The 23,472-nt window shown below is 46.9% G+C and overlaps 1 protein-coding gene across 1 annotated transcript in view; it reads right to left on the reverse strand.

Moving 5' to 3' along the window:
- The window catches only part of Cdkal1 (CDK5 regulatory subunit associated protein 1 like 1), a 195,633-nt gene that overhangs the window by 97,127 nt on the left and 75,034 nt on the right, over positions 1-23,472 (reverse strand). The window contains exon 4 of the mRNA XM_046452522.2: positions 17,473-17,535. Coding sequence (XP_046308478.1) covers positions 17,473-17,535 — 63 coding nt within the window. The remainder of the gene's footprint in view (positions 1-17,472; positions 17,536-23,472) is intronic.

Consider the following 23,472-nt stretch of genomic DNA (forward strand, 5'->3'; position numbering starts at 1 on the left):
GATACAGTTTGTAATAATGATTATTATAATAACTGAAATTTATTAAGCACTTACTGCATTCAGAGCACTGTGACACTCTTTTCAACACGCATTCCCTTATTCAAACCCGATGATATCTTCAAGGGAGAGGTACTACCTTTTAATTCCCATTTTAGATATGAGAAAGCTGATCTCAGAGAAGGCGAATTATCTGACACACACCCAGGAGACAGTGGATCCAAATCCTGCATCTCCGCTGAACAGGATCCAAGAGTCTCCAGGCCTTCCTTGGGCACAGGTCCTCACTACTTTTGAACTGTCTCCTTCCCACTGTTACAGAATGTCAACAGGGCATTTAGTGTGCTTGTCTTTTTTTTTTTGCAGGGGGCAGGGGGGGAATGGGGATTGAACCCAAGGGTTCACTGAGCCACATCCTCAGCCTATCTAATCTTTTTTCAACTTTGAGTCAGGGTCTTCAGTTACCCAGGCTGCTCTTGAATTTGCAGTCCTCCTGCCTCAGCCTCCCCAGTAGCTGGGATTCAGGCTGTGTTTGTCTTTCTGCCTTTGTTCCCCAGAGCCCAGCTTTTCTCTTCAGTTACAGCAGTGACTCAGATTTTGTGTTTTTCTTATTAGACTGTGTGTGTGTGTGTGTGTGTGTGTTGGTGGGCACTGGGTCCTGAGCCTGGCAGTTTCCAGTGATCTGACACTGCCAGCCCTTCCCATTTTATTTGGAGATAGGGGCTGGCCACGTTGCCCAGGCTGGTCTCAACTTTGCAACCCTCCTGCCTTGGCCTTCCAAGTGGCTGGGATTTAAGGTGCGCACCTCCATGTCTAGATTTAATATACTTTTTTTTTTTTTTTTTGAGAGAGAGAGAGAGAGAGAGAGAGAGAGAGAGAGAGAGAGAATCTTTCAATATTTTTTTTTTTTTAGTTCTCGGCAGACACAACATCTTTATTTTATGTGGTGCTGAAGATCGAACCCAGCGCCCTGCACATGCCAGGCGAGCGCGCTACCGCTTGAGCCACATCCCCAGCCCTAATATATTTTTTATATAAGCTATTCTGAGGTTTCTTTACACAAAATAAAAACAAGTTTTAAGTAATAAAGCAAAGTATTAGTAAGATGGAATCGCATTTATGTGCCAGGTAGTCAACCTGCAGAGGTACTAAAATGAACAAACACGTAACTGTGTTTCCATTAGATGCTTTAACACGCATGATCTCACCTGATACACATTCCATGAAAGGCATTATTTAGATATGCATTTAGCAGTTAACAAAACCAGTGATCAGAGAAAACGAAGAACTTTTCAAGGTCATCCAGGTAGTTAAATGGCAAAGCACAAAAGCCGGTTCTTCACACTCTGCCGTACCATTCTTTTTATATTTAGTGGAGCAAGTTACAATACTTGTAAGAAAACTTGCATTCATAAATTCAATGACAAGTTATTTCTTTTACAGTATATAAAAATAGAACATGTGTGTTATTCACTTCATTAGAACTATAAAATGGTCCAGTACAACTAAACAATTCTACTATATATGCATGTATGAGATTTCAAATTAAATAGATATTGCTCAATGTTGGTAAGCCCTTACAGAAGTATGGCATGATAACAATTTGCAGTATTGTGAACATTTAGGTTGTTCCCTTCCTTCCCTCCTCAGAGAATTCTCTGCTCCGAGTCCCTCACACCTTCGTCAGGGAACCTCACCACCAGATCTTGGAATGAAAACCTTGACTGGGTTTTCAATCAAAACATGAGCCCACTGTCCCAATTTAGGGAAGTACCATGACCCACAGGATCAGGTGTAGTGGAACTCAGGTTGGCTTTCCCAGGGCAGAGGCCTCCTCTCTTTATACTTGGTAGTATGAGGAACGAGGTGTGGAGCTGCAGCAGCCACTTTGCTTCCTCCAAGGAGAGAAGCATGAGAACAGTTGAAATACCAAAGTCTGCCAAGTGAGGCCTCCTGGTGACGCGACTGGAGCCCTGAATCAAACCCTGCTTAATGCAAAACTACCTTGACAGTTCAGGTAAGGAAGCTAATAAATTATAAATTATCTCTGTTTAAAAGAGCATGAGCTAAGTTATTCACAACAGAGTCCTGAATGAGCCAACTAAGATCCCCAGGGAAGTGTCGCATTCTCTGATGAAGAACAGTGTGGGTAACACAAGAAATTCCAAATGGCGGTCGACTCAGGACTGCTGCCGGAGTGGCAGAAACAGAAAGCAACTCACGAGGGGGCTGGGAGGTGGCACGCAGAGACCAAGGTGAGGCAGGTGGGCTAGGGGAAGGCGTGAGGCTTAGAAGGGACACCAGGAGAAACGGGAAAGGGACCTGACTGCAGAACCAGGCAGGGGCCAAAGTGGGGCGCTCACTGAGAGGGGAATGAAGGAAATGAAACCAATCTGTATATCTGTTCCCTTCCAACTGTTAGAGGCCATGCCACAGACGGGTTGCACAGACACGTGGGACCCAAGCACCCAGGTGACAATAGTGTGCCATCAAGTTGGAGAATTCTGAAGCCAAGCCCTTGTCCTAGAGCTGTGGAGTGGGGGCCCAGGTGAGCTGGAGCCCAGCATGCCGGCCTGGGCCCGAGGTGCTGACCTGTTGCACTCAGGCAGCCGGGTCCAGGGCCGGTGCAGACGCCGCTCCACAGCCTGGAGCCCCAGGCATCACAAGCGGGAGAGCGGCCGTAGGGAAGGAGCGGTCAGGACTGCAGGGCTAAGCAGCAGTGTTGGTGCTCCTCCAAACCCAACTGGCACAAACACGGAGCAACGGTGTGGACCCAGGCGCTGCGGAAAGCCCTAGACCAGCTGGCTTAGGGGGCCCTCGTACCCTTGCAGAGTCCTTCCTCTATTATCCACACTTGAATAAATCCTACTCCTTTCACTCTTGCCTTCTGTCGTCCCATGAACTTCATTCTTTGGATCTGTGAAACAAGAACCCGGAAAGAAGCTGGTGGTGATCTGCTGAGGTGTGTCGCACACTGGGGGCGCAGGCCCCTCTACAGCTGCACCAGGACACTCGATGGCATGGAGAAGAACTGAGACCCTCAGAGCGACGCCAGCATTAGCTGAAGCCCTGGTGGCTCTAACACTAGAAGGTTTGCTCAGCTGCAGAGGCCTGCAGGTTACACAGACCCCACCCGCCAACAGAAGTGGAGAATCAAGTTTCATCCAAACTCTCATTTTGTAACCAGGAACAGAAGAGAGAGATTTTAAGTACAGAATATGGAAATCCTCCGGGACCACTGTCGTCCACATACGCCGTTTCATTTCCTGTGAGTGCATGGAACAAAAAGATGTTTTGGACATCTGTACTCAAAGCACCTGTGTGGGAGAGAATTAGACCTTGGACAACAGACCCATTCTTCAAGTGAACTTTCTTAAATATCCACTCTGTGTCAACCACTGCAGGGAAGACAGAGACCAGGAGGAAGGGGAGGCAGAGATTGTGGGAGTGATGAGGGCCACAACCAAGTTAAGATGGCGCCTGGCAGTATGCTAGGAGGAGTGGTTTCTGAGCCAATGCCAATGAGCCATTAAGATGATGAGGATTCCTTAATGACTGACTGCTGTGTCTAGATGTCAATTAAGTTAAGCTGTGTGTAATTAGTTGGGTATATGTACCTCTGCAGTTCAGCAGAGAAGCGGCTCCTGCTACCTTGGGTGCCCGCTACTTTGAGTTCTCAGTTCCTGCTGAGTTCACTCGCAATAAAGTAGTTCCCGATTCAACCTTCAAGTTGCTTGTCACCTCTTGGTTATTTAACCTAGCGGGACTACAGCATGGGAGCACGTGAAAGGGACACCTAACTTTCACGAGAAGCTGAGTACAGAAGCCAGACAACAGAGAAGGGGAGCTCTGCGTTCTGAAGGGGAAAGTAAAACGGGGGGCTGGAGAAGCAGCAGCTACTAGAACAATGTGCAGAGATGCGAGAACAGAGTGTAGTCTCACTGCATTTTGTACGTATCCTCATCAAAGCAGCAGGAGAGCAAAGTGGGTTTGGGGAGAGGTTGGTCAGCATGGAAACAGGAACAGCAGTTGGAGAGATAAGAAATCCAGGAGAGCACTGCCCAGGTCTCCACGGAGGTAATGACCATGAAGAGTGAGCCAGCTCTAGATTGGTCATGGGAGTCATGGGGGAAACCTGATCAATCAAAAGTCATGGGTACCCGGTGGAGGAGCCCAAGATGGCATGGTCTGGGGCTTAGCTGCTGGGAGGCTGTGTTGACATTAGTCCTGGTGCTGACAGTGCCCGGGAGCAGGGCTGGGGAGGACAGTTTGTGCCCAGAGATGGTGGGGGTGAGGCTCCACCCAAAAGGAAAGGCGGCTGCTCTTCTCTGCTGTACGCACTTCAGGGATGCCCGGGAGCCAGGTGGGCCGCCCGGGAACACGCCTTAAGAGAGATGGTGGGAGAGGACCAGGATGAGGGTGGGAGACCAACCCGTGGTGGACAAGGACTGTTTTAATCCCTCACCTAAATACTGTGAAACACACACACTGACAAGCGTGCTGTCATCCTGGAGGGACGTTATAATAAGACCGTGAATTACACGTTCAAACTTTACTCAGTTGGAAAGACAGTTTTCACCCATTGGCCCAAAAGCATTGCTTTATTTCAGCATGTTCCAAGTGCTGAATGTTTAGATCTATCAAGGACAAAAAACAAACGTTAAGTCAGTAGTCAGTCTGGAGAGGTGCCGCAGAGCAGGAGTGGGGCAGCTGCTGGCCTCTGGGGACACTCATCTGGGGACAGTGCGGTGCCCATGCTCTTGTTGTTCTGGGCCTCCCTGCAGACTTGGATGGTGGTGGAGTGGGAGGTATTAGGGTCCCTTTAATTTTTCAGAGCAAACTTTCAGGGTTTGACCTTATTGTCTTCAAGCAAGTGAAGGGAGAGTGACCACACCGTCAGACGGACACCCCGGCACACGTTCTACTAAGGATGGACTTGTGGGACAGGGAGAGGGGACCTCGGCCTCGTGCAGGTACTCAGAGAACCACAGAGCACCTCCATTCCTCTGTGAGGTCTGTGAGCGGGGCCTGCAGGGATGCAAGGACGAGCTTCCAAGAAAATGGGCTCACGGTGTTCAGCGACTTCCAGCAGCCGGACCAGGCTTAACCCTGCGCACACCCCGGGTGGTGCAGAGTGGCAGGGCGTCACAAGGCGGGGAACAGAATGCAGACAGAAGACAGGTGCTACTCACATCAATGAACGCTGATTCCGGCCAGAGCTCAGCATTAGGCACAGCAGGTGCATCTAAAGATGTAGAGAGCTCCACTTACAAATTCTCAACATTTCTTTTTTACACCTCTTCAAACAACTAAACTGGTATTACTGTTTCTTTTTGGTACTGGACACTGAGCCACATCCCCAACCTTTTGTATTTAGTTTTTATTTTGAGACAGAATCTTGCTCCGTTCCCCAGACTGGCCTCGAATTTGCGATCCTTGGAAGCCGTGTGGCTGGGATTGCCGGGGTGCGCCATCAGGCCTGGCAGTTTATCTTTTATAGTCTCAAAGGTTCAGAACAGAGACCTGGGCAGTATAGAAATATTCAAATACCTATCACCAAGGTAAATAAAGTACAAGTGCAGAGGAAGCTGCGGAGTGAGAAAACCCCGAGTCAGAAGGAAGGTCACCACTGAGTGGACCACAGGTGCAAGGACGTCCTCACGGCCCGCGCCTCAGTTAAGGCAAAAACAACGGATCATCCCAGCTCAGATTCAGCCAAGAAAACCACGGGACTTCAAAGGTAAGGTTGTGCTTCTCCATTCTTTCTGTAGTGGAATTACTGCCTGAGACCACATCAGTTGCAAGAACCGCATAACCATATATTGTGTTTTAAACATACAAATTCCAAAATGTAGGATTCACAGAAATCCTGTCAGATTCTTATTAGGATTCCAAACAGATTTTATAAGTTAAGGATCTTCACATTTAAACCATGCTTAGTCGGGCTAAGTCATTTTAACTGGAATCACGCAGTTTGCGATGAGGTCGAGAAGCCCTGGAGTGTGAGGTGTGGAGAGGGCAGGCAAAGACCCTAGAACTCCTGCACCTGCTCCTCAGAAAAAAATCAAGATTCCTACACAAATTCCACTCGAGTGTTGAGGAGGAAATGGTCAGTCCCTCCAGTCATCAATATTTATACGGCACTTCCATCTGCCAAGCACTGTGCCAGGTGTCAGAAAACATGACTCAACAAACGGACGGAACTGCTGCTTACGCTGTAGCAACTACGACTCCACACTAACAAGGGCCACTTGGTCACTTATGGGAATACACCATGTGGCACGAGTGGTAGAGCCGGCACTCTGGAGACAAGCGCTATCAGTCACTTACTGAGCAGGTAGCACACACTGGCACTGTCCCAGATGCTCTCCATCTCACTGTGACAACCCTATAAACAGGCAAATTTCCCCGACTCGGAGACACACATTTTCCCCTTACATTTTAGCTTCTCTGAATTGGAGAAATTCTCACCACTGTAGTGAGGAGTATATTTTTTTTTCCTACTGTCGTATAAACTAATGGGAGTCTTATAATTGACTGAACAGGAGAACACTGAAGTATTAAGAGAACTTATATCTCTTCCCAACATCACAAAGCTGACAGGTAGAAGAGTCAGAGATCTGAGACACCCATAAGACAAACATAAATCAAAACCACCATAAGATGCTTTTTCCTCTATAAGGAAGAGATTTCTTAAAAGCTGGGTGACTCGGTGTGCAGGCAGGGAGTGGGGAAGCCAGATTCCCACCCTGCTGGTGGGAGTGTGTGTGCACTCAGGCCTGCTGAGCAGGCAGCAGCCACCTGGTTTAAAAGCACAAGCTCCCCTTCAGCTCCACGCTACCATGGGGCACATGCATGTGACAACATGTTGTGACGCTACACTCTGCAGCATTCAGATTAAAACACCAGGAGACCCATCAATGAGTTTAGTTAAATAAATACAGTAAACATCTAGTATAGAATGTGTACCTTTTTTTTTTTTTTAAATGAGGCAGCTCTTTGCACACTGACTGAAATTATCTTCAAAATACACTGCAAAGCAAGAAATAAACAGAAGATTTATAGTATGTGGTCTGAATTTTAAAGAGGACATCTCTATACACACAAAATGACTGTAAACTGGTCCCAGTGGTGCGTCCCTATAATCCCAGTGCCTCAGAAGGCTGAGGCATCTCAACAACTTAGTGAGACCCTTTCACAAAATAAAAAGGGCTGGGATTGTAGCTCTGTTATAGAATGCCCCCGGGTTTAATCTCCAGTCCCATAAAACAAAGCAAAAACAAAAACATCCTCGAGAAGCGGACGCAAAAACCAAGAAACAGTGGCTCCTCTGGAGAGGGAAACAGGGGCTCTAGGGCAGGGTTTCCAGGGAGAGTGTCTTTGAATATGGTATTAAGTGCACTTATTACCTATTTTGTAATTAAAGCACAACCTCCCACTGCTGGGGGTTGCTACAGGACATTCCTACATGCCACTCTGTTCCCGTAGACAGAGCCCCAGACTGGGAATTAAAGGGCTGAACTTCAGTCCTGTGTTGGCCGTGGGATGATAGGAAAAGGCCTAGTGTAGTTACGACCCAGAACCAAGAAGAATAGAATACTCACAGCACCTACGACACATCAAATCCCAGCCCACAGGGCCGGGTGGGAGGGAGGGAGAGGAAGATGTGACCTTGTGTCTGAAGACACCCACAGCCTGACAGTAGTGTCAACAGACACACACACCAAATCAAAGCAGTCACCATGCAGCCATCTCGGCCTTGCCCCCTCGATGGCAAGCACCTGACCCCAGCTGTGGGCCTGTCTGTCTCCCAGCACGGCAAGTCACACTGGGCGCCCTCAGGCCACACTGGAAGCAGAGGGCAGACTCCACATCAGAAGGAGAGCAACCCTGGTCTTGAAGGACAAGAAGAATGATGGCAGGAGAGAGCCCTTCCCCTCCCTTCCTGTCCAGCAGTGGGGGGTCCAGGAGTCCCAGGCCCTCCCCACCCAGAGGGCAAGACTCACTGGGGAGAGCAGAGGAAGCTGCACCGAGCGTTCCCGCCCCACTGAACAGCCCACCAATTCCACAGCCACCCAGCAGCGTGAGGAGGGCAGAGAGCAGGAGACCCAAGAAACGGCGAGGCAGGCGCAGGAGTGGGAGGAGAGTGAGGAAAGCGCGCACAGAGAAGGGAGTGAGCTGGAGAACAGAGGCCGTGGACAGCAGGGAGGACAGACGGCAGGACATCATGAAGACACTCCCTGTACCAGCTTCAAATTTCATTTTAAATTAAATTATAAAAGAAAATAAGAAATAAGGGGAATGAGGGCACACACCACTTCCCCAACACGCCAAGGCCCCGCGCAGGGTTCCATCCCTAGAACTGCACGGAGAAAGAGAATACAAAGAAACACTTTAGAAGATCGCTCCTTAGGTTCTGTCTTATGGTTACTATTGCACTTTCCAGTAATTAAAAATGGAAGCCTCCTTTCTAATTGATGTGTCTGACATAACGATCCTGGCGGCTGTAGTTGTTTCGCGGCACCAGGGATTGAACCCAGGGGCGCTCTTCCAAGGAGCCATATCCCCAGCCCTTTTTGTTTTTCATTCTGAGTTTGAGTCTTGCAGAGGCTGGTCTCGAACTTGAGCTTCTCCTGCCTCAGCTTCCCCAGTTACTGGGATCACGGGCATGCACCACCCGTCTGGTTATAACGGTAGTTAAATGAAAAGAACTTGAATCTTTAAAACTCCTCTACTTTTATTTGACATGTGCAAGTAAGATGCCCTTGGAATTCTGGAGGCACCTGAAGACCGAGTGTGGCATGGTGGGAGATGGTAACCTCGTCAGGGGAAGATGGTTAATGAATTTTCTTCTCAGATGTAAAAACTCTAGTTCCCAGTTCAAGAGAAGAGTGTTAAATGTATATATTTATAAGTGCCATAAAGGCTAACTCTAATTATTTCTTCCTAATCTTGAGAAAAAAAAAAAAAAAAACCCTAGAGGGAATGAACTATTGGCTGATGAGAACATTTTGGTTCACTAGTCTTTGTAGATCATTCTGGAAGCTGTCTGATGCAGCTCAGAACCCAGGTGGAAGGCCTGTGGTCATCTGGGAGCCCCACACAGCTCGGGGCCTGGTAAATAATGTGCTGTGGAAGACGAAGGCCAGGCCCGGGGCCTTCCTCTAACAGCCTGAGCCACACTTCACCAAGCACAGGGCTCTCCACAGCCTTAGACTCCAGAGTGGAGCTTAAAAAAAAAAAAAAAAAAAAAAATTGAAACCTAAACATAGATTTCAGATGACCAATGAATAAATTTCTAGTATAAATATGTCCCTTATATTGCATGAGACATACTTCTACTGAAAAACACTCACTGCTTACCTGAAATTCAGATTTAACTGGGTGTCTTTTATTTTTATTTGCTGACTCTGGCAGCCTGCACGCCACTGGCCTCACATACCAAGTGGAGCGTGCTGGCTGTGCGTTACCCCAACAGGAGGGAGAGAAGTTGGTTGGTGGTAGTGCATGCGGCTGGGGAGACACAGAGCAAGAAGGCTGATGGGGCAGGGATGGAGCAAGCCCAGCACTGTCAAGAAGGAAAGGGAATGGTGACCATCCTCCTGGGTGCCAGGAGCGGTGACGGAGGACACTGGTGAGTGGTGGAAGAGTGGCAGGCCACCAGCATAGCAATGGTCGGTGCCCACTGTGGCTCTTGGTCCAACACAGAAACCTCTCTGAACCTTTGCTGGCCTCCTCCTGTGGAAGAGAACTTCACAGAGGCAGTGACTAACCCACAACAGCAGAAATGGAGGTACCTTTAAGCGTGACAAATAATCTGAAAACACAGGAGGTATGTATCTATGTAAATCTTTGGGTTAATTTTTAAAATCAGCACTTTTACAATGAATGTTGTAAAGGATTTGATCATGAACTTAGCTTTTCCTCTATTACTGATATTCCTGGGGGTGCTTGGATCACTAGGTAGAGGGGAGAACTGTACGAACTACCACGTTCTTAAACCACGGCCTGGCAAACTCTCACTTCTGCATTATAATGGTTAATATGCCCATAAAGAAGTCACAAAGTTTACCTACTTATTTTCTTCCTGGAAGCTAAAAACCTCTGGTCTCCGGATGGCAAGAGAAGAATGTGAGTGCATACATTTAAAAAGTGCTATGAATGCGAACTATGATCATGGCTGCTTACCTGCACACAAACCCTAGAGAAGACCACTGCTGGTCTGTGGAAATACCTTCCATTCTCTGTTCTTTGTAAACAGAGTCTGGAAGTTGTTCTGTGCAGCAGGATTTGTACTGCAGGCTGGTGATTAGCACAGCTGGGGTCCTGGTGGGGGACAGGTCAGCACTTTGGCCGCTCTCTCTGGCTCTGCTGCCACCTCCCCATCTCCAGGCCCCTGGCCCCAGCTTTGCTTAGTGCCTTAAGCTTGTAGTCTGCAGCTTAGCCTATTTCTTTGTCCTTTAGCCTAAGGGTATCCCCTGCAGCCTGGGCTCTAGGAACTCAATGTCCACTGGACACTACGCTGCCATCCAGCAGTAAGAAGGCCCACTCCGATCCTGACATTCCCCCTTCCATCAGAGAATCTCATGCTGGGATTGTCAGCCATCACACCTTGTGACGCAGTGGCTTGGAGGTGATAAGCATGGGCGTGGAGTGAGGCCGCTCTGCAACAGACCTGCTTTTATTTTAGTCTTGAACTTCTCTGTCTCTGTTTGCTAATGTGTAAAAAGGAACAAGAAGCACACTCACTTTAGAGAGCCAGTGTAGTGAGTGAGTTGTGTAGCACACGAAAAGCTGTTAGAATAGTGCAGTTATGTGGTGGGCTTTAAAAGGTAGCATCATCATCATCATCATTAAAAAGGATCTAGGCAGCTTTCCTTCCCTTTGCCAGTTCTCAGGGTGACTGGCAGAGCAGATTCTGGCATCTGTAGGTGCCTGGATACATCATTTCAACAGCATCAGACTCTCTGCGTTTGTACATACTTGCCAGCCACCCATCCCTGCAGTGACACCACTATGTATAAAATGTTTAATTTTTAGAACTGTATTGCATTAAAAGGAAAGGGAAAACATACAGGTACAATATCAAAGTTAGGTCCAAGGCAACAGGATCTGCTCTGCAACTTGAACCACAAACTGATGAGGGTTACAAAGGGGAACAAGCTGTGGACCCTGGCAGAGACGGGAAGCAGGGCATGGGCGGAGACGCTGGCTGCCACAGCTCTCAGCTGAGCTAGGTCTGCAGCTTCAGCAACCACTGTACGGTCACCTGGAGAAGTGGCATCTTAATAACCGCAGGCGGATTCCACCCCAGGGGGGCACTCTGGCCTGTCTTTCATTCCGAGGCTGGGCCACTCATTTGGCCCGAGAGTGAGCCTGAGAAAATGGATTTCATGTTTACTGCAGTATTCTGTGCCCTGTATCCCAAGGCCTCGACCTGAGCATGGCTTTCACATGAGGACACTCCATCAATTAGACATGCATCCAATATTTAGCAACATCCTTAAAATTACTTTTTAACATTTTTTATCTTTGCCAAGGATGGGAAAGAGAGTTAAGTGCACAACTGGCTTTGGACCACCTGCTGCAGAGGACTGTTTTCAGCATGGCGTACGTAAACACGCCAAATCCAGGCTTATTTCCTTATCTGCACACGCCGTGAAAACCTGGCTATCTTAGGGTGCCGGATCCATTCAGACTATATTTGCTATTTCCAGACAGCAGATAGCTCAGAGCTCCATAGGGCCAGCAGGCGGAAGCCCAAGTTCACATCTCTCTAGGGCAGCTCCAAGCACCCAGGGCGGGGGCACATGATGTTATTCAAAGCCCAGAGGCTACTGAAGGCTGCACGATGCTCGGCCTCCTCAAGAGCCAGCAAAGGGCCCTCTGTCTCCAAACTAAAGAGTTGGGTGAAGTGACTTTTGATATCTTAAATTGCCAGACAAATCTGATGAACAGAGAAATATAAATCAATAAGTGATTTCTGAAATGAAACTGCCTCTTGCATATGAGGTATGACAAGAGTATTTCTGAAATCTGATGTCACAGAGATTTACTAGACTCTCAGGGAAGGAGGGATGGTAGAGTAACCCAAGACCTCTGACACACAGTTTTACTGTATGCTTCTGCCCAAGCAAGGCTGCAGAAAACATTATTTTACATTTGCATTACATAATACTTCACTGTGCCCTAGTAGAAATGAATCCCAGATGTATCTGGAGTAACAGTACTTAAGGTAGTTTTAGGAAGTGTGGATTACCAAAGCACAAATGGATACCGTTTGTGCATTTAATACTGCAATTAAGAATTAATTGCGCTGATATGGTTCTCACAGTCATTCCATTCAAGTTATGTCTGCAACAATCTTTCCTGAAGATAAAAAATGTAATAATTCTCAAAGATTTTAGTACTTCTATAAAATCTAATTATAAGTGAATCGTGTGGGCTACTCTTGGTTCTGCGTCCTGTGTCTCCTGAGCACATATTTGCTGTCCCCTACCTGACTGCCCACACATGTTCGCTCTTTGTTTTTGTTGACCCCACCACTGTCTACAGTTCATTTACCCGATCTTAAGAACTAGCTGTTCCTAAGAATTTTTAAGAGAAGTGCAATTTGTTCCTAAAACACCAATGTTTTAAAAAATAGGATATGTACATCTTAATGTTTTTAAACAAAACATCTGCTTTTCAATGTAAATTAATCCCAATTGTTTCCCCCTGGGACTACTAGCCTGTACTGGGAGCTCTGGGCTTGGGTCTAAGCTAAGTGCTCTGGGACGCTGCAATTTTCGAGTTCCCCTGTTAACGACCTGCAGTCTTACAACCTGTCCTTGCTTGCGTTTAGTGTGCTGTCACTGCTCTCTGAAGCTCTGAATTCCCGAAGCAATAGCCACCCTCTGTTAGGCTGACTGTGGCGTGGGTAACCGGGACTCTACCTTTGTAGAACTGATTTTTTTGGAAAAGAATGGGGTGTGGGTAGATGAGGGCTGAAGAAGTAATGGGGTCGCGGGAGAGAATGAAATAATGCTTTGAGCAGCCTGCCTGGCTTTCTTGCAAATTCCAAGCTGGGTTCGAACCGCCCAGACTGGCACAGTGCTGGCTGAGCACAGGACTAGCTAGTTCTCCCTCCTTCCACACAGAGTGACCTTACCAAGAGCACTCACTCAGAGCTGCCCCCTGGACACGCATGAATTTACTTAAGCTTAGTTGAGATAAATCTAGGTATGGAGAAAGATAGTTAAAATAACGGTCAGTCACCAGACACAAAGCAAAGCCCAACACGGAGCTATGAACTACATGACCCCCTCAGCACACCTTGATCTATGACTGTACCTGTGAAAAGATGACCAACATGAAAACGAGATGCCCTCTTCACAAGGCACATACAGCGCAATAGTGACAACCTATTGAAGGCTCACTCTAATGGTGGAGTAGATGTTAAGTCACAACGATGAATTGCATTTAGGAATTTACTCAAATTTCCACATGTTGTAAACTGTCACAGACTTAAACAGAATTTTCTTTTTCCTTCCAAGCATTTTCATATTTTATGATTTTATATTAGATTCTAAACATCTGCATATGGCTAATAAACGTAGATTTCCCCCTGAACACACAATTCTGATAAAATCGAACAAAAAGAAAGAAAAAAAAAGAGACGCTAAGATTTTCTTCAGGCCAAGGACACACCACACATGGCTGGTATAAAGTGTTGTAATTGTAGCCTTCTCTCACTTGTGACTTACTTGAAGGAAACCCACGGAAGGTTGACCTTCTGTGACCTGGAAGGCCTCTGCCCTGCGACCTTTCCCGGTAGGGATTACGACATGCTTTCAGAAACCACAAGCCATGTTTGCTATTTATTAAAATCACGTGGGAAAGAATGCCTAAAATACAATCAGATTACCTACTCTTTTGGATTACATTTACTAATGTTCCCTTTTATTACAGATAAATGGGAACCGGCTCTGGTCAAGCCTTTCTGTGCAAGTTTTTTTTTTTTTTTTTTAAAGACTAGAAGAATTCCTGAAAACAATTTTTAAAAATTGGACATGAAACCAGAGACAAAAGTCTGAAATAAAATTCTTCCAATCTGGAGCCACGTTTCTTAGTGTAAGGAATGATGCATTTCCTAGGACTTATTCTGGGCACACTTTTTGCTTTGAGCTTTGTTTGCTTTTTGCAACAGCATTTCAGAGAAAACCAACTGACCACTTACAACCTCAGCAAGGGTTTTGGGGTATGATTAAGAAACGCACCTGGCCTCACTCGAACAATACGTTTGTTTAACCTGGTGACTTTCCTGTGTCTGGGGTCAGGCAGGAGCAATCTGGGCTGGGGGCAGGAAAGAGTGATATAGCTGACTCACCAAGAACAAAACGGTCGCGCTGGCTACCCCTGTAATTAGAACCGCTTTAACAGTTTCTAGGAGGCAAGGCTAGCATTTAAATGACCCACTATAATTTGGGAAGAAATCCCAGGAAATCAGGCCAACTTTGGAGCAGGAGTGGCATTTTTTAGTTTACTCAGCATGATGAACCCACTGAATGCTGAGTGTTCCTCCCCTGGGACAAATGTAGGTCAAGGAGAAAATTAACTCTAAAGGGGTTTAGCCAGCAAGGAAGAGAATCGGAGCATGCGCTCCCCGGGGCAACGAGGGTTCATTTTACTTTTGCATCTTTCTTATTATGGAAAATTTCAATCATATGACAAGATACACAGGAGAAGCCACCACAAGCCCATCCCTCACCATTGTTGATCAGCAGTTGTCCCTCTTATTTCACTGTCCCAACTCACCCCCTCTTTGACTTTCAGAAAGCAAATCGAAAGCAACTGGTTTGTGCTTTGTAGAAGCTTTCATTTACAATTGTGTGTGTTTTTCTGACGATCACTCTAGCGAGCTCATTGAGCATGAGATGTTAGAACCAACGTTAACCACACCTTGTAAAATGTTTTTACAATAAAACCTATCTGCCTAGAACTAATTTGCTTGAATGTAATTGGGTAATTAAAATGACAAAGTAACTTGAAACACAACCCTCTATTATTTTATTTATGGGGAAAAACAGCATGCTAAATTGAGAACACAGTGCCTGTTACTTTATATGGTTCCAGTCTTGGTGGACAGGCCAAACAAGAGAAGAAGTCAAGAGTAACCTGGTTAGAGTTGCCTGAATGCTGCCTGAGAAAATCGGAGGAGGTTACAAAGGGCCCAGGGGCTGCCTACAACAAAAGTTCCCTTTTTCCTTCACTACACACACACACACACACACACACACACAATAAGAAACAGAAAGCCAACAGACCAAACCTGGAGCTTCAGAAATCACTCATCAAACAACCTACCTACTTACAATAATTTATTACCAAGGTTAAAGCAAAGATCAAAGGGAACTGCATCCAGCAGGGATATCCAACTCTTCATTGCCTGATGACTAATTTGTAGCGGAATGAAGTCTTCACAAGAGAAGCCAAAATAATCGGAGGTGACTTTGATACAGTGCCACAAAGGATATGAAGAGGAAGCCAGGAGGGCTGCAGATGGCCAGGTTCCATCAGGAGTTCTAATAAAAGAGTCGTGGAATTTCCCTGAACTACAAATTCAGGAATGTTAGAAGTGGGCAAAAGTTAGGCAAGCCATGCAAAACCTTTGATATGTCACAGCCTGTGTGTGTGTGTTGCTGGGGCTAAACGCTAACTTTAGCCAGTGCTGGGGTTAATTAAAGGCTTTATCTCCCCCCCCCCCCAAAGGCAACAGCCCATCAGTAATCTGGCCAGTCGGGTTCCTTCTGCTGTTGCATTACCCATCAGCCTGCTCCGACCCCGGCATGGTCAGAGGTCACTGGCCCTCTCAGTCACCAACAAAGTTCTACGCTCTGCAAAGTGACTGATTTAGCTTCAAAAATGCTAAGTTGAAATGACTGTGTAATGTTTTGAACAACCAACAATAAAATTAAAAAAAAAAAAAAAAGAAATGACTTAGTGTTGCCTGGCGCTATGGTCATGTTCAGCATAAACATTTTTTACAAATTTCTGGTTCTTAAGTCAATGGTCACTTTAGAAACACCAGAAACCATTCAGTTCTCTTTGCTTCCATGAGCACCTCCTCCAGAGGCAGACAACTCTGCTCCCAGCTGAGAGAAGTGGCCTTCACACCACTTATTTTGGATAGTTAAACAATCCCCACCACATGTCAGCCTATAATTTCATAGAATAAGATTTCAGTTTATATTAGCATTTCAACTGTGCACATTTTTCGTTTGCTCCTGAAATCACCTCAAATTAGCAGATTTATTGGAACCTCACTTAGCTCAGAAGCTTAACATGAGTCTTACAGATCTTGTGATATATTCCCATGAAGAGTTAAGCATTTTCTCAAAAATGAATTAAAGTATGTGATTTTTTTATAAGGGAGTCCTTATCTTTTATAAATATATAGTAAAATACTTAGAAATCTGGGAACTCTTCAAATGGGGAGGGGATGGAAAGCGTGGGTATAAAATGAAGCAAGAATGACCAAAAGTCTTCATAAAGCAGGCCATGGTACATGGAGGCCATGAAAGTTTTTGGTCTTATTCTGTCCAGCAAAACTTTCTTTTCAAAATCTGTTTATTTATTTATTTATTTATTTTTGTGCTAGGGATTGAACCTAGGGGTGCTTTACCAGTCAGTTACATCACCAGCTCTTTTAATTTTTTTTTTTTTTTAAATTTTAAGACAGGGTCTCACTAAGTTGCTTAGGGCCTCACTAAATTGCTGGGGCTGGCCTTGAGCTTGTGATCCTCCTGCCTCAGCTTCCCGAGTCACTGGGAATACAGGTGTGCACTACCACACTGGCCCAGCAAAACTCTTAATAGTAAATATTTCAGATATAATGCTGCACACTTTTTGTAAGGATTATCATTTAGGAAAATAACAACCAGAGCAATGGGTAATCAAGATTTGGCAGTCAACGTTTCAACTACCTTTACCAATCTAAAAACCTAGTTTACTCACTGGACTGTTTGGAAATAATACACAAAACTAACCAAAAACAACAACTATAACAACAAAATAGCAAAAACCAAACAAATACCCCAAATCTGTCTTTTCAGTTTTTGAGATGTCACTGGCATGTTGATAATTTTTTTTTGGCGGTATTAGAGATAGAACCCATGTGCTAAGCAAGTGATCTACCACTAAGTGACAGTCCCAGCCCTATCAATGGCTTTTAATGTAAATGAAATATAATTATTTTAGTTTAGAAATTCAAATTTTCTGTTATCTTTATAGGCATTGACAATTTAAATTGAAACATAAATTTAACGGGTAAGTGTACTTTAAAATAAGCATACATTGATAAAAACTGTGCTCCATGTTCAGAAAGACCTCAGTCTGAAGGTATCATTACTGAATACAATCCTGGAGGTTTTCATATTAAAATGCCAATCATCACCAATAACCAACACCCGAGGCATGACAGCGTGCTCCTCTTACCTTGTGATCGTACGGACTGTAGGAGTGAAACACCCGAGAAAGGTCTTTGGTCCTCTGTTTCTTCTGTGGAAGAAAAAGATAAGCGTTGAGGTTGATGGTGGCACAGTTCACACCAGGCACACAAGCCTGCATCCATCTGTACAGAGATTTATTCAGAGATTCTTCCTTTGTGCAAGCTGAGGGGACAAATGGGTAAGAGCAGAAACCAGTGACGTGACGGTCATGCAGATCACAGTCACAAAGCGGCTGTGCACCCTCTTTCTAAGTTTCAAAATTAAAACCAATTATCATCAAAAACTATCACAGAATGCATGACTCAGCGACTGAAAGAAAAAAATAGTAAAAATAAAGAAAACTCAACATGCATTTTGGTCACTTTTGATTTCACTGTAGCAACAAGTGCTCCTCCTCAGAACTGGCCACATGCATCCCCTTGGAGGCTCTGCCACTCGGTTCCTTGGCACAGCCTGAGCCTGTGTGCCCGAGTCCACGAGGTGAAAGCACTTTGTTCTTTCTCTGCTACAGAGCCCAGGTGCTGTGCACAGTGTCCCTTACAGTAGGCACTCAATAAACGTTGGCTAAATTAATGAATAAGTACATCTGAATTATACACATGACCTGACATCTGTAATGATGAGCACCTTTCAAGCTGAATAGCGCTATTCAAGTCCCCTGTCCACCTCCTGCAACAAGTGGGAAGTGTGGGCGTCTCTCATTACAGCCAACTAGAGCCATGGCTTTCTTTCTCCTCCACTGTGACCTGCCCACCCCACAACCACTACGAACAGCTTTGTGCCCGGGGCCGAGTCTTCCACGTGTCCATGTGTGCACGCACACATTTTTAGAATGGATATGAAACGTTCTCAGCTGCTGATAATTTATTCTACGTAATTGTTTTCCATCATAGAATTAGCCCGCTGCCACATCTTAAAATTCTGTCATGAAGGCGGTCGTCCACGTGTCCTTAACACCGCCCCTGTCCTGCTTCTCCTCTGATCTTCCAATCACCAGGTGCTGGGGCTGCTTCTGTCTGGCTTGGGAGAGACTCCTTGCCTGGTATCCACCTGGCATCGGGGAGCACGCCCTACGTACTTGGTTACCCTTGTGGGCACGTCACCACACCTCCCCAGTGCTGGGGGTCACAGCAGATCCCCTGCAGGGACCTGTGCAACTTCTGCAGCCACCCCGCTCAACAGCACCTCTGATGTTCAAATCAGTCGTCACACTCGTCGTCTCCCAGAGGCCAGTGCACTATTCCAGAACTACTTTCAATTTTGATACCCACTGAAAGTCACCCCTCCCAGATTCTGCCGAAATTCCTGCCCTGTGTGTCCTGCGCTTGGATGGTCCTTCTGACCCCTTGGCTTGGGAGTCACTTAGCCCTCCTTCTCCCCTGCAGAGTGCTGCTCAGTGAGCTGCACCTTCCAGGGACTGGATGCAGCTCCCTTGGCTATGAAAGGCTGCTCTGGGAGCCTTGGGATCTGCTTTGAACACATCACTTGCCGTCTAAGTTTTCATGAGCTGGCGATTCTCTCTCCCTCTCCTTTTACACACTTAGCTGATGTAACTATTCTTGGCTTATGCTTCACGAATACTAACACTTCCTTTGGTAGAGGAATTGATATACCACACTGGGGAACATTTTATTTTTTTTCCAGAAAGGAAATGGTGCCAGGGAAGATAAAATAGGCACAGCATATCAATATTTAATTTAGGAAGTGTCCCAAGGACTCGTCAGTCTTAGAAATGGTTGAGCTACTAGTTTGAGCTGGCAGATAGATAAGCAAGTTGCTTTGTGTGATCTTTGTGTGACCTTGGTGTGTGGGTTTGGCACCTCCATGTTCACAGCCAAGAACCACACGCCCCCTACCCTTTCTGGTTTTGGTGCTGAAATGGAACCTGGGGCCTCATGTGTGTTAAGCACGTGCTCTACCAATGAGCTACGCCCCAGCCCTAACGCCTTCTATCATAAGCGACTTTGCATAAGTTCTGGAGGGAAATACAAAGCTACTTGGAGTGGCTCAGAAGAAGCCACGAGGGAAACAATGTCCCCCAGCCCTGTTGTTACTGAAAACAACTTGGTCATACACCAGTAGAGTTGGCTGTGAATCATAAAGGCGGTGTGTGTTCACCCGTAATCTTAAAGTCATTGAGGTTCAGGAAGAAACACCCTGAAATCGTGAGTGATTAGCTATCCAGTGAAACCCCTGCTCCTTCCACTTGCTTGGTGATGGTGGTTCCAAAGCCCATCCTGGCCTCTGTCCTGAATGGATGAGGATGAGGTGGCAACAATCAGCTGTCGTTTTGGGGATTTGCCTTCAGCGTGTTCTCCACTCAGGCCGAGGGTCCTGCAAGCTGGATTCTAGAGCATGCCGAACAGATGGGGGCTTCCAGCTCCTCGGGAGTCACAGTGGCACAGGTGATCTCAGAGGCTCTGAGAGGAGCTCCCTCACCAAGTTCCCGCACTGCAGCCACTGGGAAGGTCACAGGTAACCAAGACCAGGCCACTGTTACCAGCGAGCCCACTTCCCATGCAGCAGCTGCCAGAGTGCTACTCGGCAAGACCTGCTGAGCTTTGCCATCAGCAGTTTTAACTGAAACCCAAAGCTGAGCCCAAAACGGAATAATTGGGTATTTTCCTATTGCATCATAGGACATGTCTAAGTTACCTCCACCTTTCAGCCTGTTAAAACAAACACCACAGTCATGCAACCACCTGTTCATTCTCCAAGTGTTTGAAAAGTAAACATGTGAAACAAGTGCAGTGATGAACTTGAGCAACCGTGCCCAAAGTGCAGTGAGGGCCACAAACGTTTCTCCCAGAATTGGACCAGGTCCCTCGAGTCACCTTCGTCACTGAGCCAAGGCACAGGCCATGATGGTGAGAAGATGTTGAAAAGTGCATGCTGGGTGCTGCAGTCTCCGCGGGCTGCAGCCGGGTCCCAAAAAGAGGCGTCAGCGTGCAAGTCTGGTAAAACCTGAGTATCCTGAGAGGCAGGACACCCTCTCCTACAGGGACTGCACTTTACAAACTGCTTTTATTCCACTCTGAGGACCCAAGACACTGATGACCCTGTTTCTTCTACTCATGAGTAATCCTCCTTTCAGACAAAAACCACACAAAACGAAAGGCCCCAAGGGAGCATTGTGAACAGCCCAGTTGCCAGATGACATAAGCACTTCAATTTGACCAGAGGTATACACCAGAGCTCAGACCTGGAGGCGGCTCCAGATGAAATGAGAAGCTGCCGTTTGAACGTGAAGACACACAGTCAACTGAATTTGACCAACAGTTACGTACTTATTCTGGTTTCCCATACAAATGCAATGATTTCTGTGCCCTTTCTCTAGATGCAGATTACATCTTTCTTAAATAAAATACTGCTATAAAGTAAAGCTATAATATGGCCATGGACTTCATTAAAAAAAAGATTTTCAAATGGTGCAGCCCAAAGGCTGAGAACTGATATATCTTTGGCATGTTGGAACAGCATTGAGGTGTTCAGCAAGCCTTCATCACCCTTTATGGTAAGAAGTCCAAGGAGGAGGCTTGGGTTTCAACACACTCATTAGTTCCGGTTCCCTTGCTGGCAAAGATGGTAAGAAGTGGTTAGCTGGTCAGCCGGCAGTTAGCAGCAGAAAGGTAAAGATCAGGAGCCAAGACAGCTGCAGACTGGACACTCGGGTTTTTCCTGGCGTGCCTCTGTGCCACGCAGGGTGCCCGAGGCACCAGGATAGTGATGGCCTGTGGGAACAGGGGAGCTGCCTTCTAAAGAAGTCCCAAGAGATACCGGGGTCAGGGTTCCAAGGTAAAAGCTGGGAGTCCAGGACTTCTGCGACCCACAGTGGGGAGGCCATACCCTAAGGCATGGGGTGTAAACAGCTGGGAGGTCAAGAAAAGACAAAATTCACATGGCGACAGCCAGAAGGTCGTTGGTGAAGAACTGGTCAGGCCTGGGAGAGTGAAGGTGAGGACCGGGGCTTAGCAATAGGGGAACTGGAGTAGGGACAGGAAATGAGGTGGCCCCAAACCCTTGCCAAGCAAGGGAAGGTTTCAGGACCAAAGATGTGACCCATGCTGAGGGAGCTCCGGGTCTGCCCTGAGGTCTTCTTTTACACTTCCTGAATGGCAGGTTCCGGTGGTAGCATGTGGGCATCCTGGGCCCATTAACTTCAGTGTGCAATGTGACAATAATTGGTTGGAGAAGAAAAATATTGTTGCCTACTGGACAGTTTCTTGATAAAAGTAAAAGAAAACCCAACTGAGTCTACAGCTAGGTCACGCCAGGTGAGGTCACACCAGGTGAGGGCTGTAAGGAAGCAGACTCACACAGGCACAGGGGACAAAGGGAAGGGGCAAGGCTGATTAAGGAGCTGGCCTGCAGACACAGAGGGATCACTTGTCATCCCACCTTGTCATCCCAGCAAATTGGGAGCAGAGGCAGGAGGATCTCAAGTTCAAGGCCAGCCTGGGTAAATCAGCAAGGTCCTACCTCACAATCCAAAATGAAAAGGGCTGGTGACGAAGCTCAGGGGTAAAGCACTGGTTCAACCCCCAGTGCTGGGTGGGGAGCATGGCCAAGTGATTAGGACACATGAAACGGGCCAGATGAACGGGCGATGAACAATCAGACTTGCATCTCCCAAAGAGCCTCCTAGTGGTGCTGGAGATACAGGCCACGTGGGAGCAGGCTGGAGACCAAGGACAGGGGCACCCGAGGCTACCGTGACTGTGCTGAAGGAACAGATGGCCCAGAGGAGGAGGGCCAGGGAGAAGGTGGGCAGACTGAGAACTAGCCAAGGGGCGGGAGGGACAACATCGGCGACTAGTTACAGAACAAGAGGGAGAAGCAGAAGACAAGGTCGAGTTTCTGGCTTGGCTCATGACGCGAATCTAGAATGAGAAGTGGGTCTGAGGACCTGGTTCAGTCTCAAATACCATGAGGCTGCAGTGGCTGGAAAACAGGGAGAGAGAAGGAGAGGAGTCGGATGTGAGGGTGGGTGCTCAGAGAGAGATGTGGCCACAGACCTGGGAGTCGTGAGCACCCTGGTGTCATTTAAAGCAGGGCAGGGGCGAGATGACAGGCGCGTACAGAGCAAGGAGGAGGAGACAGGTTGAAGTCCTTGGAAGCAATGGCTGTGGACCCTGGGCGAGGTGTTCACTCTGAACTTCCTACACAAACTGAGGGAGGCTGGCGCTTCTCGGCCTTGCTGCGGGTTAGGTCACCAGGTAACCTTTAGAATTCACCAGAGTTCCTTCCTGCTCCTCAGGCTCTCCGATTTCACTGGTTCTGTGGACGCTGGCAAGCTGGAGGGTATTTCCAACATGTGGAAAGTGAAGCCACCAGCCAGGATCATCTCTAAGGTGACTTCCAACTCTTTAACCTCTGAGCTGCTAGAGCACCCGCTGCCTTTCAGCTGCTGCGCTCTGCCTTCTGGAGCCTACGGGCACGTCCTGCCTAGCCTCTCATGCCTGAAGCTCTGCCTTATTTCCTGGCCTCTTCCTTGACTTAAAGACGCACTCCACACGTGGGAATTCCTCTGGGGACACTGAGGCTTCGGCTGCAGGACAGGCTACTGCTATCTATCTAGTCCCTCAGCTGGTGAGTGCTTCTGTAAAATAAATGGAAAGCTACTTTAGCAAACCTGAACCTCCACTTTGTTATTCATGTACAGAACACCAGAGAGCTTCATTAAGAGCGCTCGACAATACCAGCACTCGATCTCAGTCTTACTATTCTATTGTGCTGTGCTGAGGGTGTCGCTAAGATGGTAACACTCAGTCAAGATCCAGGTCGAACAGGGGGAATGGATTCATCAGCTTTAAAACAATGAACCACAAAGTTTAGAGATCAATTGTAAAAATCAATGATGTGAAATATGGTTGTGATAAAACAAAACACACAGGGAAGCAGGCAAAGCCCACCACCTGATGTAAAATATGGTTGTGATAAAACAAAACACACAGGGAAGCAGGCAAAGCCCACCACCTCACCTGCT

This window comes from Marmota monax, unplaced genomic scaffold (assembly GCF_021218885.2).
Source record: "Marmota monax isolate L192 unplaced genomic scaffold, Marmota_monax_Labrador192_F-V1.1 WCK01_AAM20220418_F8-fsc00141, whole genome shotgun sequence".
Lineage (NCBI taxonomy): Eukaryota > Metazoa > Chordata > Mammalia > Rodentia > Sciuridae > Marmota > Marmota monax.